The sequence below is a fragment of the Diaporthe batatas genome (genome assembly GCF_019321695.1).
Source record: "Diaporthe batatas strain CRI 302-4 chromosome Unknown Contig00003, whole genome shotgun sequence".
NCBI classification, from domain to species: Eukaryota; Fungi; Ascomycota; class Sordariomycetes; order Diaporthales; family Diaporthaceae; genus Diaporthe; species Diaporthe batatas.
In genome coordinates, this window is record NW_025408550.1 from 7,272,571 (window position 1) to 7,291,126 (window position 18,556).

Consider the following 18,556-nt stretch of genomic DNA (forward strand, 5'->3'; position numbering starts at 1 on the left):
GCGCCCTGCAAACAGGCCGGAGAACCCATGCCAGCACTTGGTTGCAGCTCGTCTGATGGTGATCCGCCAACAGGCCGGCGTGTTTCATGCCGGTGGGGGAGCCGCTCTGGTTGTTTCCACGAGCTACTGTGTATTGTGACGGTCTGTGAAACCCCCCATGGCGCTCTGTCTGCGGCAGCGTTTGCCTGTCGTGAATTCCAGTACCCGGTAGGTAATAAGTAACGCGTAGCCTTGGTGTGGGACCTACGAGACGTTTCTGCTTCACGCCGAGAATTAGTCGCCTGATTGTTTCCCACGGCTACTGCAGATGCAAGGCGTGCTGGCGTGCTGCATTACTACATGTCTCCAATCCCTGCCCTGCAGCTGGTGTATGCCGTACCGCATATCAGCCACATGTTGTGGCCTCGAGAGTTCCCCATTCGGCCCCCGCGCGGGGAGAGACACCCCACACCCATGCGTGCTGTCTCGAGCTCAGCATATTACCGAGTAGACTACTACCTGCTACCACTGGCACAACGCCTTGACAGGCTGCCAGCAAACTCAAGGGCCCCCACATTCTCAATGTCTCATCCCAGGCTGGTATTGATATCTCAACGTTGGAAGAGTCTTGCCTCCGGCCAAGCAAGATGATGGTGGGGAGCGCCTCGTCGCTCTCGCCGGAGCTATCTTGAAAGCTAATGGCGAAACGAGCATGAGAACTTGGTCACAAAGCTTATTAAAGTGTTCGCTGCTGGCGGCCACTGGTGCCCATGGCTGTTTGGTACCGGGGTATCTCTGGTCTCGGCCACAAGGAGGTCCCATTTCCTCAGCCATATTTCTAACTCGTCCTGCTGATCAATCTCGGGCTCAATCTAGATCTCATGCGAGGCTGCGGATCTTCCGGAGCAACGTTTTCAAAGACGCCAGGCCATCCTGCCGGGCCCCAGAAACGTCCTGAGCACTCACGTGCAATCACAGCTTGCAGAGGCAGCTTGTTGCCGCTGAGCATCTGTGCTGCTTTCCAGGACTCGGATGCACTTACAGGGCTAGTCCTATTACTCCCTCGCCAGCACAAGTCGGACTTGATGCCAGGTGCTTATAGTACACCATACAATGAGGTCATTTGGTGGTCTCTTGGAGGCACTCTCGAGGCGTATGGGCCGGTTCGGCAAGGGGGTTGCTCACTTTCTCTGTTGGGATTGCAGATGAATGAGAGGTCAATTATCTCTATCACGCACGTAGGCCGTCTCAAGTCGCCAGACCTCGTCCAGTATTGGTTGCTATCTTTGGACAAATCTACTAGGCTTTTATCTACACCGACTTCGAGCCGCAATGTACCGACGGCCAATGGGATACACAGACTTGCAATACACGGGTCAAGAGTGACACTGCTTCTGCCGTGGACAGGGACTCTGCAGATCAACCCCCAACGCGTCGAGGGGGGAGGATGCCACACGCCGGCGAACTTCTTCTCCGGATAGATGGCAAGTAAATTGGCCTTACTGATCAGAGACAATATCCCGGACCCCGTGGCAGCCGCTCTCAGGCGACGCATCTCGTGCGCGGCCGTGCCGCACCTGGAGCTGCATCACGCTCACGATCGGCTACGAGAACGTTGCAAAAGCACCTGATATTCGTTCTTGGGGCCTCTGCCCGAGCAGTAGCAAGAAACGCACAAGAGTGGTGACGAGGCGATTCATGACCACACTGGTGGTCGGCCAGTGTCAGGCCGCCCAGCCGGGGGTGGCTTCTACGGGAGGCTGTCTTGTAGGGGATGTGTGTAGATGCCGTGGCCGCGAGACAAAACAGCTTATTGCACGTCTGCTCAGTCTTCCCGTACATATGTCCATAAGAAGGTCGTTCCTGGGGGCAAACAACGAGTACTGTCGGCGGGGCAGGAACCTTCAATGCTGTGTCATGTCATCGTAGGACTATATCTGGCTTGTTATGAGTGGGAGGGGCAGAGGAACACCAAGGGGGGTTGGCGGTGTCACATTCAACAGTCTGGACCACCACCTCCCGTCACGCTATGGGCCGACGCTTCACGGCCTCACTCCCCCGGCACGCACTGCTGATACCACTGTCGCCCACAGCAAGATCGGAGGTGAGGGGCGAGCAACAGGAGAAAGACTGATGCGATGGCAAGCCAAGCGGCGGCTCTGGGATTTAGACGACAGCCACCGTTTCGGTCAACGCCTTCCTTCCCGTCCCTCTATTCTGTAGCAAGCTTACGGCCTGGGGGCCGATTTACGGCTGGTCTGGGACGTGTCCGAGGAGGAGTTACGCTTCAAGCGAGTGATATGTCTGCCATTATTCAAGAATTACTATACGCCATGTGTATCAACATTATATCCTGTTGACGGTGTGCTCTAGATTTAGTGTGTTGCGGCTAGACCCTGCCCCACCGACAAGCCTCCGAGACCTAGACTCGCTGGTCAGCAACGAGGCCCTGCCTCCTCGCCTCGTTGAGCGCCTTGAGCTTGGCTGTGCCGATGCCGGCCACGCCGCCCTCCTGGTTGTCGCCCAGCCAGGGCTTCTTGGAGTCGCCCAGCATGCTCCCGGCGAGGAAGTAGACGACGAGGCCGATGATGATGAGGACGAACGCGACGGGGTACAGGTAGTGGACGGCGTAGCCGAAGACGTGTATGCCGATGATGACGCCCCAGAAGTTGCCGGTCAGCAGGCTGATGTCGAAGAAGGCGGCGGAGCCCATGCGGAACATGAGCGGGGCGAGCGAGTAGAAGATGAAGAGGCACAGGGTGTACCCGACGACGTAGCCGATGACGGGGCCGTTCCAGGTGGCATCCTGGAAGGTCTGCCTGTCGAAGATGGCGGCGGTGGCGCCGCCGACGCACATGCCCAGGATGCCCATGAAGCTGAGCACCTCGTAGACGGGGCGGCGCGAGACGCACCACTCCTCGAAGACGTTGCTGAGGCCGTAGCAGGTGGCGCCGGCCAGGCAGAAGAGGTCGCCCTTGAGCATGTCGGGGGTGGAGAAGTTGTTGGAGCCGGTCATGGCGTCACTGCCCAGCAGCATGCCCATGCCGCCGCAGGCGATGAGGATGCCCAGGATCTGGAAGAGCTTGTAGCGGACCTTGAGCAGGGCGAAGGAGACGACGACGACGCAGACGATGGACCAGAAGTTGATGAGCTGGGCGGACAGGATGTTGGTGTAGCGGTAGGCCAGGACGGTGAAGTAGTTGCCCTCGACGTCGAGGAAGGCCAGGATGAGGTACTTCCAGCCGTCGGAGAGGGCGACGCGGGCGACCTTGCGCCAGCCGTAGCGGTAGAACATGTAGGGGACGTAGACGGCGCTCAGCAGGACATAGTTGAAGAAGGTCTGGAAGGCCGGGATGGAGGTGCCCCACTCGACCAGGAAGGAGGTGAAGGTGCTGGTGGCGGTGTTGCAGAGGGTCAGGAGCTGGCCCAGCAGGATGAGGACCCAGAAGTCCCAGGTGGTGAAGTACGAGTACCAGTGGACCTTCCTGGCCTGGATCTGCTGCAGGCCCTGGGCGACGGCCTGGTCCTCGCTGGTGGAGGTGGTGGTGGCGGTGGCGGCGTCACGCACCTCGCCGTCGCTGTAGATGTGTGTCTGGACGGGCGACCCGTCGACGCCGTCGTACAGGGCCTTGTTTGAGGTAGTCTCGGTGGTAGGTGCCATGTTGGAGAAGCCGATCAGTTCAGTCCCGGGGGGACAAGCCGGCGCCGGGTCCGACCGTGGAACGTCGAAGCGGATGAGGGTCCGGGTGAAGCCGTACCGGTGCGAGTACCGGTGTTGATTCCAGGTGTAGTCTTTCTATCGTCCCCCGAGCAGTGCGCAAAGACTTGAAGTCGCCTGCTATGATCTAGTAGGGTGGTCCCAGTTGGCACATGGGCCGATGTGCCAGGAGGCGGTGGTGGGCGGGGCGGCCTTTGTGAGAAGAAAGAGAGGAAGAGGCCAGAAGGGGCAGAAGGGGCAGACAGAACAGACACGGCGAACGACGGCTCTTTTGGGGTCCGACCGACGGCCCAAGTGCTGGATGGAGGTAGGATGAGCTAGAGAGTGTGGTGTGGTCGAGGAGGGCCAGTCTGGATCGATGGACGGGTTTTTTTTTTTTTTTTGGAGGTTTTTTTCTTCTCTTTTTTTTCTTCTCTTTGGTAGTTCCCCCTCTTTGGCCAGACCAGACCGAGAATGGGGTGGGGGTTGGTGGGAACGGAGGCCCGGTCGCCACTGGATCCCCCGTCCACGGTGCCAATGCTGGTGGGGTCGGATGATAATTACTTAAGTACTTAGACAGCTAGGCTGCTAGGCTGCTAGGTAAGGCAGCTAGCTATGTATCGGGTCGGGCGTGCCCACTACCAAGAGGCGGCGGCGCGCCCGGGCTGCATTAGCGGGACAACCTCGGCAAGCTGCGAGCTTCTCGGCGCTCGGTAGGTACTCAGCTTGAGTGGTTTTCAGCCTCAAGACGCTAATGGATCACGGGGTGGTCACGGGCGGCAGGGCATTATGTTTGGGAATTTGCTAATTGATTTGTTCTTGTCCGTAATAAAGCAGCCTCAAGTGCTGTGACAGACATGTCTGTCTAGTAGCCGCCGCGGCGGGGGATGGCGAGGGTCTGGCCCGGGTAGATCATGTCCGGGTTGGCAATGTTGTTGTGCCTGGCAATGTCCTCAAACGAGACGCCGTCGAACCTCGCAGCAATGCCCCGCAGGGTGTCGCCCTGCTGCACCACCACCGTGTCGGGCCCGCAGCCGCCGCCGCCGCCGCGGGGCGCCTCGTGGTGGTGGTGGTGGTCGTCGTCACGGCGCCGGCGGTCCTCGTCCTCGCGGCGCCGGCGGTCGTCATCCTCGCGGCGCCGGCGGTCCTCGTCCTCGCGGCGGTGGCGCTCGTCGTCCTCCCTGTGGCGCCGCTCGTCCTCCTTCTTCTCCTTGCGCTCGTCCCTCCAGTCGTCCACCTTCTCCTCCACCTCGTGGCCCGCGAAGGCGCCTGCCACGCCGCCGAGCACGGTGCCGATGATGCCGTGGCCCGCCTTGGCCCCGAGCGCATGGCCGCCGAAGGCCCCGGCCGCCCCGCCGATCAGGGTCCCGGCAATGTCGCGGTCCTTGTCGCCGCCGCCGTCCCTGTCGCGCGACTTGCTGCGGGACCTGCTGCCGTCACGCCGGCCGCCGTCGTGGCTGTAGTAGTCCGACCCGCCCCGGGACTCCTCCCTGTACGGGGGGGCATCGTGGTGGCGCTCGTGAGGGCGGTCGCCGTCGCGGTAGTAGTCCTGAGCAGACATGATGTGGTGTCAGGTGCTGAGGGTGTGGAGGGGTTGTTGTTGTTGTTGTTGTTGTTGTGGTGGTGGTGGTGGTGGAGTTGGTGGTGAGGCTGATGATGATGGTGATGATGATGATGATGATGATAATAGCTTGCGAGAGGGACCCAGGCTCTTTATACCCGCGGGTGCCAGATGGGTGTTGTTGACAGACAGCAAGACGGCCCCCCCCCCTTTTTCAGGCTCGGAGGCTCGTCTCATCGTATGCAGCGTACGCAGCGGGCACAGGGATCCTTGGGGTCCAAGCTGAGGTCCAGCACAGCCATCGTGCCATATCGCCATCCAGCTTGCCAGCTCGAGAGAGGCTTTGAGGCTGTGCTGCAAACACTTGAATACGTGTTGTCACTGCCGTCCACTGCCGTCCACTGAGCTGCCAGTCCTGCCAGGGAAGCTTGTTTCACCGCCCCACGGCCTCACCCTGCCAGGGCCCAGCCCCGGATTTCCGCCATGATCCTCCTTGGCAGCTCCGTCCTGCCCAATGCAGGCCTGCCAGCCCAGGCCTGCCAGGCCGCTGCGGCCAGCGCCCGTAGGCCGCCAGGGGCCCGTGTTGAAACGGCTGGGCCGATGCCGTCCGTCCTCCTCTCAGCTTACCGTGCCGTGCTGCCGTGCTGCCGCGCTGCCGCGCTTTGTTCTATTCCTGAAAGCTTCCTGGAGCTTCCTGGAGCCTCCTGGAGGCTTGTTGCAGACCATGCCAACATGCATGCATGCATGCACCCCGTTTCCAAGCCGGGCTCGCCACCACATTCCCGTCCGTGGCCAAACAGCGCCTGCCCCCCTCACGCTTCTGAGGCTGCGCGATTCATGGCCTGAGCCTCTGAGCCTCTGAGCCTCTGAGCCTCTGCAAGCCCGGCCGGCCTGCCGGCTCCCAACCTGGTCCTCTGCAGTCCGGTAGGGCTGCAGCAAGAAATGGCCCGGGTGGGTAAGCAACCGCCTCCCAGCACATGGCCGCTGCGTAGGACACGGCCTGAATCCTCATGCAACATTCTTGTAGTCCACCTGGGCACACACGAGCATTGGAGCGCTGGGGAAGCAGGCTGGTGATGGGCTGTGGTGTTCTCCATCAAGTTAACCAAGTCCTCTTGTCCCCTCGCCTGCCTGTCTCGAAACGACTACGTGTCCCAATGTTGAGGACCCACTTCCTTGCTGTTTACGCAATTCAAAACAAATGGGAACATCCCCCATCACGAATGCTGACCAGGGGTTCAAAACTCTAACCAGCCCATCTCCTCTGCCCAATTTACATACTTCTGGTCTATCAATTCATGAGAGGTTGTTCTACACCACACCGTCTACCTCTTGGTCTTCCTAGAGGTGCCATTCTGTAGGAAGGCATCGCGCAGAACTTAGAAGAGTTGTGGGGGACGGTGGCTGTCACATGGGATCTGTCACCTATGATGCAAGAAGAGGTACTCCAGTAGAATTCACCGTCAAACAAAGCACTCGGGACACTTCCATAATCATTAAAGGAGCCAGATGAAGGGTTCTTGTAGTGTTTAAAGGTGTTCTCATCTGTGTTGTTCTCAGTAGGAACTACAGGCCATGGGAAGCCATTTACTTTAAGTAGTCTAGCAGGACTGATTAGTCATCCCCAGCACACATCCACGGGCGAGACCAGCTGTGTAGATACTTGCATGTGATGCTTGTCCAATGACTGATCTCTGCATCTCAATGGCTCGTTGTTTACTTACTTCTTGTCAACATAACACAACGTGTTCTCTAATCTGACTTCAAATGAAGAGATATCTATGCATGTCTCTGTAGGGTAGTGCCTCATTGGACTCCATTTGCTGCTCCAACCACCATTATCGAAAACCTTTGCACCATGGAGGGACAAGCCACTGCAGGTATGCTAGACTGAGATACTTGGCATCACACAATCACCATGCGCGAGCATGGCATACAACTTTACCACACCGCAATTATTAAACACTGGGCTTCTCAACGCGGCGCTTTCCTGGTGTTTCCTTCGCTAGCATGTATGCTCACCCCACCGTTTTAGAAACTCAACTCCACCTCCTCTCACATGCTCCCCGGGGAACTTGACAACCCCTGTCAAGCAGGCCAAAATTTATCAACACGTCCAAACATATGAACAGAAACAAAGTATTCTCCCAACATGCAAGGGTATACAAGACCAACATTAGGACACTGTTGTCCTATTTTTGCAGGCATGCCGTTTCAGATTAGCAAAACAGAGAAAGGAGGAAACATGCCTGTATGCACCACAAACCATCTGATCATAAACGCCCACAACAATCAAACACATACCAACATCAATAGTAACTTGCTGGTAATGGTATCTACCCAGAAATAACGAACCAATTGTAGGACCTCGGTCCACCCACGTAATGTAGACCTACAAGTGGAAACACTCAACACCGGCCATGCATGGAAAAAGCACCTGTCCTCTATATGAACCTCGCCGCAGCCTCGTCCGTGGCCCCCGTCGTCCTATGGGGCGGCTGTCCTGGGGCCAGGGCGGCGTCGGGCGATGTTGGCGACGTGGCCGTTTCGTCGATAGTCCACGCCCGCATCAGCTTCATTCGCTCCTTGGCCCTTCCCCGTTTCTGCTGCTCCCGCTCCTGGTCGTATTTGAGAGACAGGCCCCGCGCCATGCCGATGGCCTCGGCCTTGCTGCCGCCGTCTCCCGCCGCCGCTTGCGACGAGACCTGGTATGCCGGCTGTTGCTGCTGTCTGCTGAGGCTGTTGGTCGAGTATTCCTCCTTCCACTCGAACTCCATGTCGACCCTGATCAGCGAGCCTTTGCGCTCGCCGCCTGCCGTCTTGGGCCGACTTTCCGAGCCGGCGTTGCCGGGTGTCCACGGCCCCCCCGTGTCTTCCGCGAATCTCGTTGCCGCGATATTGAGCGGCGCAGGCGCGGACCTTTTGTCGCGCAGCAGAGAGCGACGCGCCCCGAAGCCGCCGTCGGCTGTCACTACAGGCCTCGATGCGGGGGCGTCTGGAGCCGGTAGGGGCCAGTTGGGGTTGCTAGCCAGGTCGGGTATGATGCTAGCCGACGAGGCAAGGCCCGGGGATCTTGACAGGGGCGTCGATGCGGGGCTCTGCATTGCTATCGTCTTCTCCTGCGGGTGGCAACCCGGCGTATCCGGGGCCTTCCTGCGACGGGCGCTTTTCTCGGGGATCGGGAGGGGCGTCGTCGGAGGGGCGGTCGGGGCCGGACCGTGGTCGCACCTTGGTGGAAATGCGCGCTTCGCTGGTGGCGGCGGCGAGAAGACGCTGTGGCTGTGGCTCGGAAGGGGGCTGTTTGATCGGGACGTGTCATTGCTACTGAGCCCGTCTGACGATGTATCTGTGCCAGACATCTTCCGGACCTCCTTGAGTATCGGGCTCTCTGTCCGGAATGGGCTCTCTGTCCGCTTGATTTGGACCCCGTACTCGTCCGGACTGGGCCTGTGGATGCGGTTCGCCATCGAAGCGACCGCGTTGACCCTCACGTTGCCGTATTCATCCACCGTGGGTCGTTTTACCGGCGGGGCGCCCGTTGGACGGGTCCTACTTGCGGGTGAATCCCTCGTGTCTTCTCGAATCTGGTCAGCCTGCTTCCCAGACGTAGGCGTGGTTGAGCCGACGCTGCCGGGCTGGATTTCCCACCTTGCCCCCAGAGTGCGCCCGGTCGGTTGGAGGACGTCTCTAGAATACGAGTTCGACCTCGCGCCGGGAGTCGTTGGTCTCGGCGTGAGCGGGAACGGCTTTGGCGAGACGAGGGGCGGCTCGATGGTCATTGGCGACTCCGAGATGTCGGAGTAGTTGCTGCTGCCGCCGTCGCTGTCACCACGACTACGGGAGACAGACCTGGCACTCGGGCCCTTCTCAAGCGCTGCCATGGTCTGTGCCTGCTGCAGAGTCTTCTCCAACTCGTCAATTTGCAGGCCCAGGCTCTGGCGCGGAGGGCCGCCGACGACCATAGTATCACGCTTGGCCATCACGCTCCTGATCACGGGACGACTCTCGGCCTCCTCGCTCGTGCGCTGCCGATTAGAAAGTGGTGGGGACGGTATCCCATACGGCGCGTTGGCGGCTCGGTAGTCGATCTTTGGCGGCTGCTCGTCCCCGTCTTCGCTCCCACCGGGGCCGTCCGCCTCGTGGATGTCAAAGGGGCTCGACTGCTGGAACAGCGGCGAGCGCTGGGACATGGCCGCAGGGACTGTGGCGCCCCGCAACGGCTCGCGTGATGGCTGTGCCCTCGGTCGCGAAGACACTGGCGAGAGTTCATCGGCGGTCTGACTCCGGGCCCTGATGGCCGACCTGTCTTCCACGACTGGTGCGACGCTTGCGAGTGGGGACCGCGAGGAGGAGGGCTGCGGCCCTTCCACACTAGGCTGCCGCCCCCTGCTGATAGACATCATGCTGCCGGCTGCCGAATCCTGCATGCGCGGTCCTGGCGCCGGCTTTTGGTGGCTGCTCGGGTTGTCCCGACCGCTGCTCGCCGGCCTCACCTCCCTCGCGGCTGCTCCTGCGAAAGAGCCTGATCTCTGCCCGGGTACCAACGCAGGGGGTACGATATAGTCACTCGTGACAGAGGCGGGCGGCGACGGATATGCTCCAGCTGTCTTGGGCCTTGAGGCTTCCGAGTTCCTCCTTGCCGTTGCCTCCAGCTCTGCCTGGATCCTCCTCCTCTCCTCAAGCTCATTCCTCATCCGTGCCATCTTCTCTTCCTGCGTGACCCTGTCGCTAATGTCCTGGGCGAACTTCTCGGGGTCTTCGCCGAGGAGCGACTCGCTGTCACTCCGCACGGGCGACATGAGCTCCAGCTGGCCAAGCGGGCTCCTCTGTGGGCCGGCGATGCCGGGCGTCGACTCCTTGACGGGGCTGGTGTCGACCGGGCTTATCCACGGCCTCTCGCGGCCGTTACGCATCGAGTGTGCGCTCCCCGGCCTGGGACCAACAGCGCCGCCACCGCCACGTCCGAAGGGTAACCTGGGCGCAGCGAGGCTGGTCGAGGAGCCGTTTCTTGCACCTAGGCTCAACTGCAGGTTCGTCTCGGAGCCGAAAGACTTGAGGCCGTGACCAGGTATGAAGGGGCCAGAGCCGGCGCTGATACTAGCAAAGCTCGCGACCCGGCCGGTGCCCAGGCCTCTAAATTCTGTCTCGTGGAAGTCCCAGATGCTGTTGGCCGCAGAGTTGCGATTCTCACCGGCGGCGAAGGGCCTTCGCGCGCTGCTGCGCGAACTGTGCGCAGTGCCGGGCCTGCTGGGATTTGTGCTCAACAGGCCAGAGCATTGAAGGAGCACCTCGGTCCGGTCATTCTTCCATTGTGGTGGCGGAGGGGGTGGCTGTAAGGCCTCCACCTCTTTCCTGTGGCACGCGTGAGTCGCAGGGGCCGGGCAAAGCAAGACGGACGGCCCGCGAAGGTCTGCGGCCGGGGGCAACTCACCTCTTCTTGTCGGCCCCGAATTTGAGTCCGAAGAAGGAAACCATATTTAAATATTACAATTACCCTACTCTGGTAGGGACCTGTGGTCATATATACATATACATGTCAGGAGGCGGGTCAAGGACAAGCGCATGGCTGGCTGGTAGAGCGGCAGGCACCGCAAGGGGGGGGGGACTTACAGTAGTAGCAATACGAAGACAAGCAGCGCAGGGTTGGCGGATGAGTCCGGCCGAGGGACTGGCTACAATATAGAGCGGTTCCCAAAGAGCAGAAAAGAGTAAAGAGAACGAGGTAGCTAGTTTTCCTGGCCGGGGGAGGCTGACCGCGAGGAGTGACGGAGAGAACAACAGGTTGGTAGATAGATGTTAGACTAAGAAACAAACCCCCCCAAAAAGAGAAGAAGAAAAAAATAAAACAGAGAAGAAAGACCAAAACAAAACAGAGCGATAGGGTTGGAAAGGCAGCGGTCGTGCTAGCAGCCCATTTTTGGCTGGATATGCCGTCGACGGCGGCGCTGGCAGTCTGGCAGTGTGGTCGTTTTGCAGCGCGGTGCCGGGAGCAGCAGAGAGGGCCAGTTTCTGAGGGGGGGGGGAAGGAGATGGGCGGGCGCGGCGACGATCCGAATCTCTCGGGAGGTGTCAGAGACTTTTTGGGGACACGGGGAGAAAGAGGTGAACCCATCTGGAGGGCGGATGCATGCGCAGGCCCACAGGTTTGTGAGAATTTGCGTGGGGCGGCGAGGGGGTGGGACGCATCGGGGCATGCAACCGTACGGGGCGCCTATGTCAGGGGCTTCTCGCTTGCCTCGCCGAAAAGGAGACGTGGGCGATAAGAACCACAGGCAGGCAGGCAGCCCACGGCCCCAGCCAGGTGACGATATACTGAGTAAGGCTACAAGGACACAAGGGCACAAGGACACGTACCCTGACCGCAGAGATGTGTGCTCACGTGGGAGGGGGGGAGTGTTGCTGTTGCTGTTGCTGTTGCTGTTGCTGTTGCTGTTGCTGTTGCTGTTGCTGTTGCTGTTGCTGTTGCTGTTCCCGTTTGGGACGGCCGTTGCCAAACAGACGGGGCAGGGGCACGAGAAGGGGAAAGCACAGACCTGGCTGGCTGCAGCGGCTGCATGTCTTAAGATTACGGAGTACATAGGGTGAGACCAGTTTAGGGCTGGATGGAGAAAGCAGCATTTCGATATGGCACGAGTCGATGTTTCAACTTCGAATGTAATGGCTGGTAGAGAGGAAAAAGGGGAGGCGCCTGTCGGACTGGTACTTGCTTGGGGTAGGTAGCCCGGGTGGGGATCTGGGTACCTTGGGACTGAAGTACCTGGTAGTTGGGGTGTCACACATTCCCACAACCACCACACAACCACCACACAACCACACCACTGGATCAAGATGAATGACAGTGGCGTATCCGCACCATGCCTGCCGCCCACAGGGGCCCAGGGCAGGGGTTCACGGCAGGGCCTGAGCGCAGATCTAGGGTAGCAATGGTCGCCCGGCGTGGGAAGCCACCAGACCCGTGACAGGCCAGCCAGCCAGCCAGGCCCAGCAGGCAATTTCCCATACGAACTGGACGTCGTCGACGACATGTACTTTAACAAGACTAGCCGTGTTTCGTCAGTAAATCTCCGGCCCAGCTCCACCGCAGCACCACGTCCAACGTCTTCTTTTCTCCGCCGTCCCTCCGCCCAAACACTTGCGCTCCGACCCTTCGCCCCGACGCCCTGTCCACAGCAATCCCGCACTGCCCGACCGCCCGGTCGAGCACCCATCCCGTCGGGTTCACCTGCCAGCTGCCAGGCTGCCACCCTCAAGTGCCCTCCCTCTAGCTTCGTCACAATCCTTCGCCCCAATAGACTCCGCGCCCGTCCCACCCTACTGACAGCCTCCTGCCGCCTTGATCATCTCATGTCCCGTCACTCGTCGCCATGTCGCGCCATGCCTGCGTCTGCGTCCGAGCGCGGGGTCAGATGGACTGACATCTCTCTCCATCACGCCTGACCCCCCTGGCCGGCACTCCCTTCCACCTGTGGCGGGATGCTAAAGAGCCACAACATCCCGGCCGCAAAGCACGAGATGACGGCGCCGGCCAGGAATGGCAGCCCGATCCAGGGCCCTCCGAGCTCGATGCCTTTGCGGAGAGACTGGCTGAACACCGGCGCCCCGATCATAACCCCAAGCGTGTCGAGGAACCCCAGGAGCGTGTTGAGGATGCCGACGTGATGCGGCTCAACCTGTGCGTTCAGCAGTGACCGCAGCAGCGGTACAAGCCCGCTCCCTCCGGACAGGAGCACCAGGCCCGCGCCGAAGAGGGCGGGGCTGGAGGACAAGGCGATCGCGAGGTCCGCCACGACCAGCACCACGCCCGACCAGCGCGAGAGCCACATGTCGGTAGAAAGCCGTGACATCCCAAGTGTCCCCAGGCAGAATGACGACAGGGCGGGCAGGATGACCGTGAGCATGACGATGAAGCTGGCGGACTTGAGTGTGAGGAAGTATGCTGCCTGTTTTTGGCATACCTTGTAAGTGACGACGTTGACGACGGCTGCATGCGCCAAGCTAGGTAGGGGGGAGGGGGTGTAGGGCACGGCCTACCTTGCTCCATGACCATCCAAAGCGCTTCCTTGCGTACTGCAATAGCATCTCTTGTATGTACTTCCCGAGTGTTACGAATATGAGCGGCAGCATTAGCACCACGAGGCGCCGGTTCCCGACGAGGAACTCCCATACTTGCGTCAGCTGCGCCCATGCACCACCGAGTGCGGCCTGCGTGGTGGGCTTCTTGAGCTCGTCACCATCATCGCCATCATCGGCCCCCAATGGCGTGAGCTGGGGGCGAGGCACCCTCCCGGCCCTCTCATCACGCCACAGGCGCACCGCAAGTGTCTCTGGAAATATGCAAATCGAACCCATGACTAGAATCATCAAGACATTCCCGACAACGAGGGCGAGCCACGGTCCCTGGCCTACCAGGAGGCCGCCCAGGGGGTTGGCGACCAGCTCCGCAACGAGGAAAACGGAGTGAAACCTGAACAGGACTGGGGTCCTGCAATCTGCGCAGTCAGCATCGTTTCCAGCAGCTGCGGAGCGTCGTGTCAATGATGGCGCTGCGAACCCACATTTCTTCAACGTCAAGTACGTCTGCTAACATGGTATATATCATGCTCATTCCTAGTATCTTGATTCTAGTCCGAATCCGAAAGTGAGAGGCTAGGAAGGGCGACGTGTGTCGGCTTGTACGTACCGACGGCGGAGCCACCTCCGATGAGGTTAAAGACAAACCCGAGAGCAAACGTCCACATTGGCAGTAGGAAATAGAACACAATTTCATACCAAACCATGCCGAGTGTGAGCCCGATGATGGACAGTATCGCGATGGGCTTCCGACCCCAACGGTCCGAGAGCGAGCCATATGGGAGGGCAAGCAGGATAGTTGGCAGGCAGTCGAGGGCGTAAGCCCAACCGCGGTACAGGGCCAATGTCCCCTGGACGGCCCGGTCCTTGCATAGCGGGTTGTCGTCGCTGGCGGCAGCAAGGAAGCTGGCGGTTTCCGGGTAGGCCTCGGCACACAGGCCCTCCTCGAGGAGGGCATTCCACGCCGGCGTGGAAATTCCGACCGCCAACTCTATCAGGAAGAGCACAACAAAGGCCCCAGCCACCACACGCCACTTGTCTCTGACAGCCGTAGTGGCTTCACCGGACAGTAGAGGCGCCTCCTCAGAGATCAGCAGGCCCCCGTCCTCAACCGGGGGCGCGGTCGTTGTCCGTGAAGCCATACGGCGGTCTGGAATATCTCGTCGGAACTCTATAGGTGGCGGACAGCAACAGTGGGAAATCTGAAAGGAAAATGTCACGTAGATGAGGGTATCAGTATGATCGCGCTGGGAAGAGTGGCAAGGAACGGATCAGAGGAACATGCTGGCTGTGAGCCAGGTATTGGACTTGAAAAGAGAGTGTGTGTGCACGGATAAGCTTTTGCACGCAATGCTCGTGGTAGGAAGGCGAGCCGAGCCAGCGTGTCGTGTTGATATGGAGCGAGAAGGCCATCATCCCGGGAATCCTATTGGTTTGGCGGGTCCGAAGGCCTCTCACGCAGACAGTAAGCCGTGCGTAGATGAACATGGCTTCGCGGAGCAGGCTCCCCGGGTGATGGATGGCTCTGAGCAGTCGGAGTTGGTCGGCTTCGGAGTTGGACAATTGCTGCGGTGCTGACCGTCGGACTCGGTGATCCCGGGCCACGTACCACGCAACGACGCCTTCTCGCAATAGCGTGCTGCCTTTCTCACAAGTCGCCATCATCATGTTTTGGGGCTTTCCAAATGTAGTGGTTGCAGTTTTGCCTGCCCCAGGATTGCACTGCAAGCCGCTTGACTTGGATATACTTAAGTACTGAAGTACCTAGGCGGGCTATTACCCGAGCACGGCCTAGCTGTTGACGTCAGAGATGTAGAGGACAAGCTGGTGGTGGTAGCCTCCCCGCTGGTGAGCTGCTGGAATGCTTGAACTGCAGAAATGGTTCATCAGTGAACCAACCCCGACAACCACCCAGCCACCGTGACTACATTCCTCTCTCGACATGTCTGCCGCCGATGCGAAGGTCCTGTCTGCTAGCCCGCTGGTACGTCCACCGAGGGTTTGCCACCTCATGCAACCCCTGCTCACCAAATGTTTCTCGTGCCTAATCCGTTGCATGGCTGCCCTCGTCAGGCCGCAGACCAGGCTCGCTGGATAAGACTTTCCAGGTCGGTCTTGTCTCCTCTCAGATCGTGCGGTTGTCCACCCCGACCCACCCCACGCATCAAACAACTTGGAGTGCACGCCTGTGTTCCGCAGGCCTGGCTGGCTGACTCGGACACGGAAAAAAAAAGAATACAGTACAGGGACCCCCGCGGACGGACCAGGGACTGGGAGTCTGCTGAGCGTAGCACCCGCCCAAGGGGCGGCGACATCGATGGGGTTGGCATTGTAGCCATACTGGAGAAGCCCACTGGTAGGGAGATTTCGATATTGGCCCTGTCGGTCCTGGGCTGACTGACATTGGGGCCCGGCCCCGCTGTCCAGGGCCCGAGATCGTGCTTCAAAAACAGTTTAGACCTCCAGCAGGCCAGGTCATGATCGAAGTACCCGCTGGCCTTGTGGATGCAGGCGAAAGCCCCGAGCAAGCCGCAGTACGTGAGCTCAAGGAGGAGACCGGCTACGTGGGCAAGGTCACGGAAAGCTCCCCTCTGAGTAAGCAGCTTCGAGATACAATGCTTAACCCTTGAGAACAAACACACCCCATGCCCGGTCTACACAACAAAGACTCCAGGGCCCTCGACCGCTGACTCGGAATGCTGCAGTGTGGAATGGTCAGTACTCCCGCTCTCGCCTGACCACCTTGGACTGACATGAGCCCTTTTGCCGGCAACCCAAAAAAATGCAGACCCGGGATTCTGCAACACCAACCTCAAAATGATCCATGTTTCCATTGACATGAGCCTGCCAGAGAATCAGGACCTCAAGCCCGAGCTGGAAGAGAACGAATTCATCGAGGTGTTCAACGTGCAGCTGAAGGACCTGTGGGGGGAGTGCAAAAGGCTAGAGGCCCAAGGCTTCGCTATTGACGCGAGGGTCGGAACCCTGGCCGAGGGCATCGAACTGGCGAGGCAGTTCAAAGTTTAGAAGGGGACAGACGCGCCGCCACGGAGGGACCTACCTCGCAGGAAAACGGTGCCAGGCAGGCGGCTCGCGGAATCAGCAGTGAAGACATCTGCGCTGAGCTTGAGGAAACCGATGCTGCCGGCCTTGAACAGGGTGTAGGACTCGATGGCGATTTCCTTGAGCTGGTATGGGCTGTTGTGGAAGGGGTGTGAGGGCTGGGACTCCTGGTGACCTGGTCAGGATGGGCTGGCTTCTGCCTTCACAGTCATGAGCCCGGGAGCCTTGCACTACCGCCAGGCCCCTGCTGCCAGGCTGCCAGGCTGCCAGGCTGCCAGGCCCCGCAGTGGGGAGCTCAGCCTCAGCCTTCCCTCCCCACCCGTGCGTGTACTTGGCAAAACAGCCGCTCGGCCTGTGGTCAACGACAGCGTCAAGGCTGGCTGGCTTCCTGGCTGGCTGGCTGGCTGCACAACAATAGATCCAGCACTCAAGTTCATGACACGGCTTCTGTTCAAAACATGCTAGCCCGGCCCATATGACCACATGAGAAACTATCCCATCAGCCCCTCAGCTGCCCCCTTCCGACCACCGCCCAGCGCGAGCCGCCAAAAACCGGCACGGCTGCATTGCTCGGCAACGGCTCTCCCTCGGCCAGGAACCCCAATGTTTGCAAACAACACCCCCCTCCACCAATCACCTCAGTCCCCCCCCCCCCACACACTTCCTGCCAGCCCTGGCTGGCCTACTTGCCTACCCACTCGGAAATTGGACTTCCTATCCAGGATTAATAACACCAGGCCATACCAGAAGCCCTTGTTGTCGCTTTGCAACTTGCCTGGCCGTTTGGTGCACACAGTCTGTCTTGTTTATTATTCCTGTACCCGAGCACTAAAAACTATAAAAGCCAGATTGAAACATCAACACCCCCCAATTCCCCCACCACCACGTGCACGTTGGAGCAAGCATCCACTCACTTTCCAAATCATAATCGTGCTCCCCAGGCATCTGTCTGCCAACATGCCCAGATACTCCATATTTCCCGAGTCCCTCATGGCTCCCAACAAGTTCTCTCCTTTCCTCTCCGTTTCCTTCCGGAGAGGCGTCGAGAGCCGTGACCCCATCGTGAGTGCCGTGTAATACTTGTCGCGCCTTGACCAACACTAACAATGCATGTCCTCCAAGTTCCCCGCATCCGGCCTGCAGCTCTCCTTCGAGAGGCCGGACTGTGACCAGGAGATCTTCGTCGAGCGCATCACTGCTCGCGACGTCCACTTCTCCGAGTCCGGCCTGTGCACCGTCAGCCTTCCCAAGCATGAGATGCCCAAATATGCCATTCCGAAGGGCCGCGAGGACACCGTCGGCGACGTCGTCGTCAAGCTGCACGCCTGGAAGGGCGAGAGGCACCTTGGTGCGTGGGAGGTGGGCAGGCTGAGCGGGCCTGACGCTTACAGGGTAGTGGGCTGAGCACTTCTTTTTTTTTTTGGGGGGGGGGGGGGGGCTGGGTGGCCGGGTGTGAACGGTTTTGATGACTTGACTACGATTAATGAACTGTTTCGGGGCTGGCCATGTGCGGCAGCTCATTGCGAGTTTGGGTTGGGTCGGGTGAGTCTCTTCGGATTGGCGTCAGGTCAAGGATTGATGTGATCAGACAAGATGTTATACCAAGATACCAGGATGGGCGGCAATGGTTGGACGGAAAATTTCATAATCAGACATCACAATGATACTCAATCAGGAGTAGTTGGGTTATACTCAAGTATCGAGAACTCTACTACTTTGTATGAGCATTTGAGACTTCAGGGCTGGGGCTGTGAAGATAGCTCCACAGCCAGTGGACTTATTTGTGAGACTCCCCCGTCCAAGACTCGTTTATAGTCTTTTTTGCTGTCTTGATCTTGTCAGGGACCACCAGTCCGTTCAAATCTCGGGCATCCCCTCTTGGGTGTAGCAGCCTTCAAAGCAGGTACTTCCCCCTCAGCCAACAGCTTCAGGGTCAAAACCACTTACACAATAAATTGTGTGTGCTGTCAGCCTACCTGCCTGAATTTCCGTCTGTATATTCATTTTTGGCCTGAAATCTTCCAGCCCAATAAATGAATCATCGATTTTGTGGGATATCTTACACTGGCTGCCCAGACCTGAAGATAGGCTTCGAAGTTGCAAGGCTGACTCTTTGAGCAATGTGCTAAGCGTTCTTAGGGAACTAGCCAGTAGCTGGTTGGTTGTTTGATCAGCGTGGTCAAGTG

General features: G+C 59.2%; 5 protein-coding genes across 5 annotated transcripts; 1 reads left to right on the forward strand and 4 right to left on the reverse strand.

Annotated features, from left to right (window-relative positions):
* Positions 1-1,262: 1,262 nt before the first annotated feature.
* KVR01_003770 (uncharacterized protein) lies at positions 1,263-4,111 on the reverse strand. The gene has a single exon (XM_044792401.1). It carries the CDS (start codon positions 3,638-3,640, stop codon positions 2,402-2,404), a length of 1,239 nt encoding a protein of 412 aa, XP_044648785.1. The 5' UTR covers positions 3,641-4,111; the 3' UTR covers positions 1,263-2,401.
* An 11-nt stretch (positions 4,112-4,122) lies between these two features.
* On the reverse strand, positions 4,123-5,573 carry KVR01_003981 (uncharacterized protein). The gene has a single exon (XM_044794859.1). The coding sequence runs from the start codon at positions 5,235-5,237 to the stop codon at positions 4,542-4,544; it is 696 nt and encodes a 231-aa protein (XP_044648996.1). The 5' UTR covers positions 5,238-5,573; the 3' UTR covers positions 4,123-4,541.
* A 1,391-nt stretch (positions 5,574-6,964) lies between these two features.
* KVR01_002941 (uncharacterized protein) lies at positions 6,965-11,707 on the reverse strand. Its single transcript, XM_044783123.1, has 3 exons — positions 10,848-11,707; positions 10,669-10,748; positions 6,965-10,589 (listed from the first exon to the last, which is right to left on the reverse strand). The coding sequence occupies exons 2-3, from the start codon at positions 10,710-10,712 to the stop codon at positions 7,682-7,684; spliced, it is 2,952 nt and encodes a 983-aa protein (XP_044647956.1). The 5' UTR covers positions 10,713-10,748; positions 10,848-11,707; the 3' UTR covers positions 6,965-7,681.
* A 441-nt stretch (positions 11,708-12,148) lies between these two features.
* KVR01_002542 (uncharacterized protein) lies at positions 12,149-15,004 on the reverse strand. Its single transcript, XM_044786874.1, has 4 exons — positions 13,918-15,004; positions 13,793-13,844; positions 13,269-13,719; positions 12,149-13,177 (listed from the first exon to the last, which is right to left on the reverse strand). Exons 1-4 carry the CDS (start codon positions 14,447-14,449, stop codon positions 12,665-12,667), a joined length of 1,548 nt encoding a protein of 515 aa, XP_044647557.1. The 5' UTR covers positions 14,450-15,004; the 3' UTR covers positions 12,149-12,664.
* Positions 15,005-17,327: 2,323 nt separating this feature from the next.
* KVR01_003372 (uncharacterized protein) lies at positions 17,328-17,774 on the forward strand (the record flags this gene model as incomplete). Its single annotated transcript, XM_044793032.1, has 2 exons — positions 17,328-17,432; positions 17,493-17,774. 2 exons carry the CDS (start codon positions 17,328-17,330, stop codon positions 17,772-17,774), a joined length of 387 nt encoding a protein of 128 aa, XP_044648387.1.
* Between the last annotated feature and the right edge of the window lie 782 nt (positions 17,775-18,556).

What these genes read in the sequence shown, in the direction of transcription:
- KVR01_003770 (XM_044792401.1), bottom strand. Translation starts at nt 3,640, where the DNA reads ATGGCACCTACCACCGAGACTACCTCAAACAAGGCCCTGTACGACGGC.
- KVR01_003981 (XM_044794859.1), bottom strand. Translation starts at nt 5,237, where the DNA reads ATGTCTGCTCAGGACTACTACCGCGACGGCGACCGCCCTCACGAGCGC.
- KVR01_002941 (XM_044783123.1), bottom strand. Translation starts at nt 10,712, where the DNA reads ATGGTTTCCTTCTTCGGACTCAAATTCGGGGCCGACAAGAAGAG. An exon ending in TTCGGGGCCGACAAGAAGAG is followed by an intron (nt 10,590 to 10,668) that starts GTGAGTTGCCCC and finishes CGCGTGCCACAG; the next exon opens with GAAAGAGGTGGAGGCCTTAC.
- KVR01_002542 (XM_044786874.1), bottom strand. Translation starts at nt 14,449, where the DNA reads ATGGCTTCACGGACAACGACCGCGCCCCCGGTTGAGGACGGGGGCCTG. An exon ending in CGGAGGTGGCTCCGCCGTCG is followed by an intron (nt 13,845 to 13,917) that starts GTACGTACAAGC and finishes TCAAGATACTAG; the next exon opens with GAATGAGCATGATATATACC. An exon ending in TTGGATGGTCATGGAGCAAG is followed by an intron (nt 13,178 to 13,268) that starts GTAGGCCGTGCC and finishes TGCCAAAAACAG; the next exon opens with GCAGCATACTTCCTCACACT.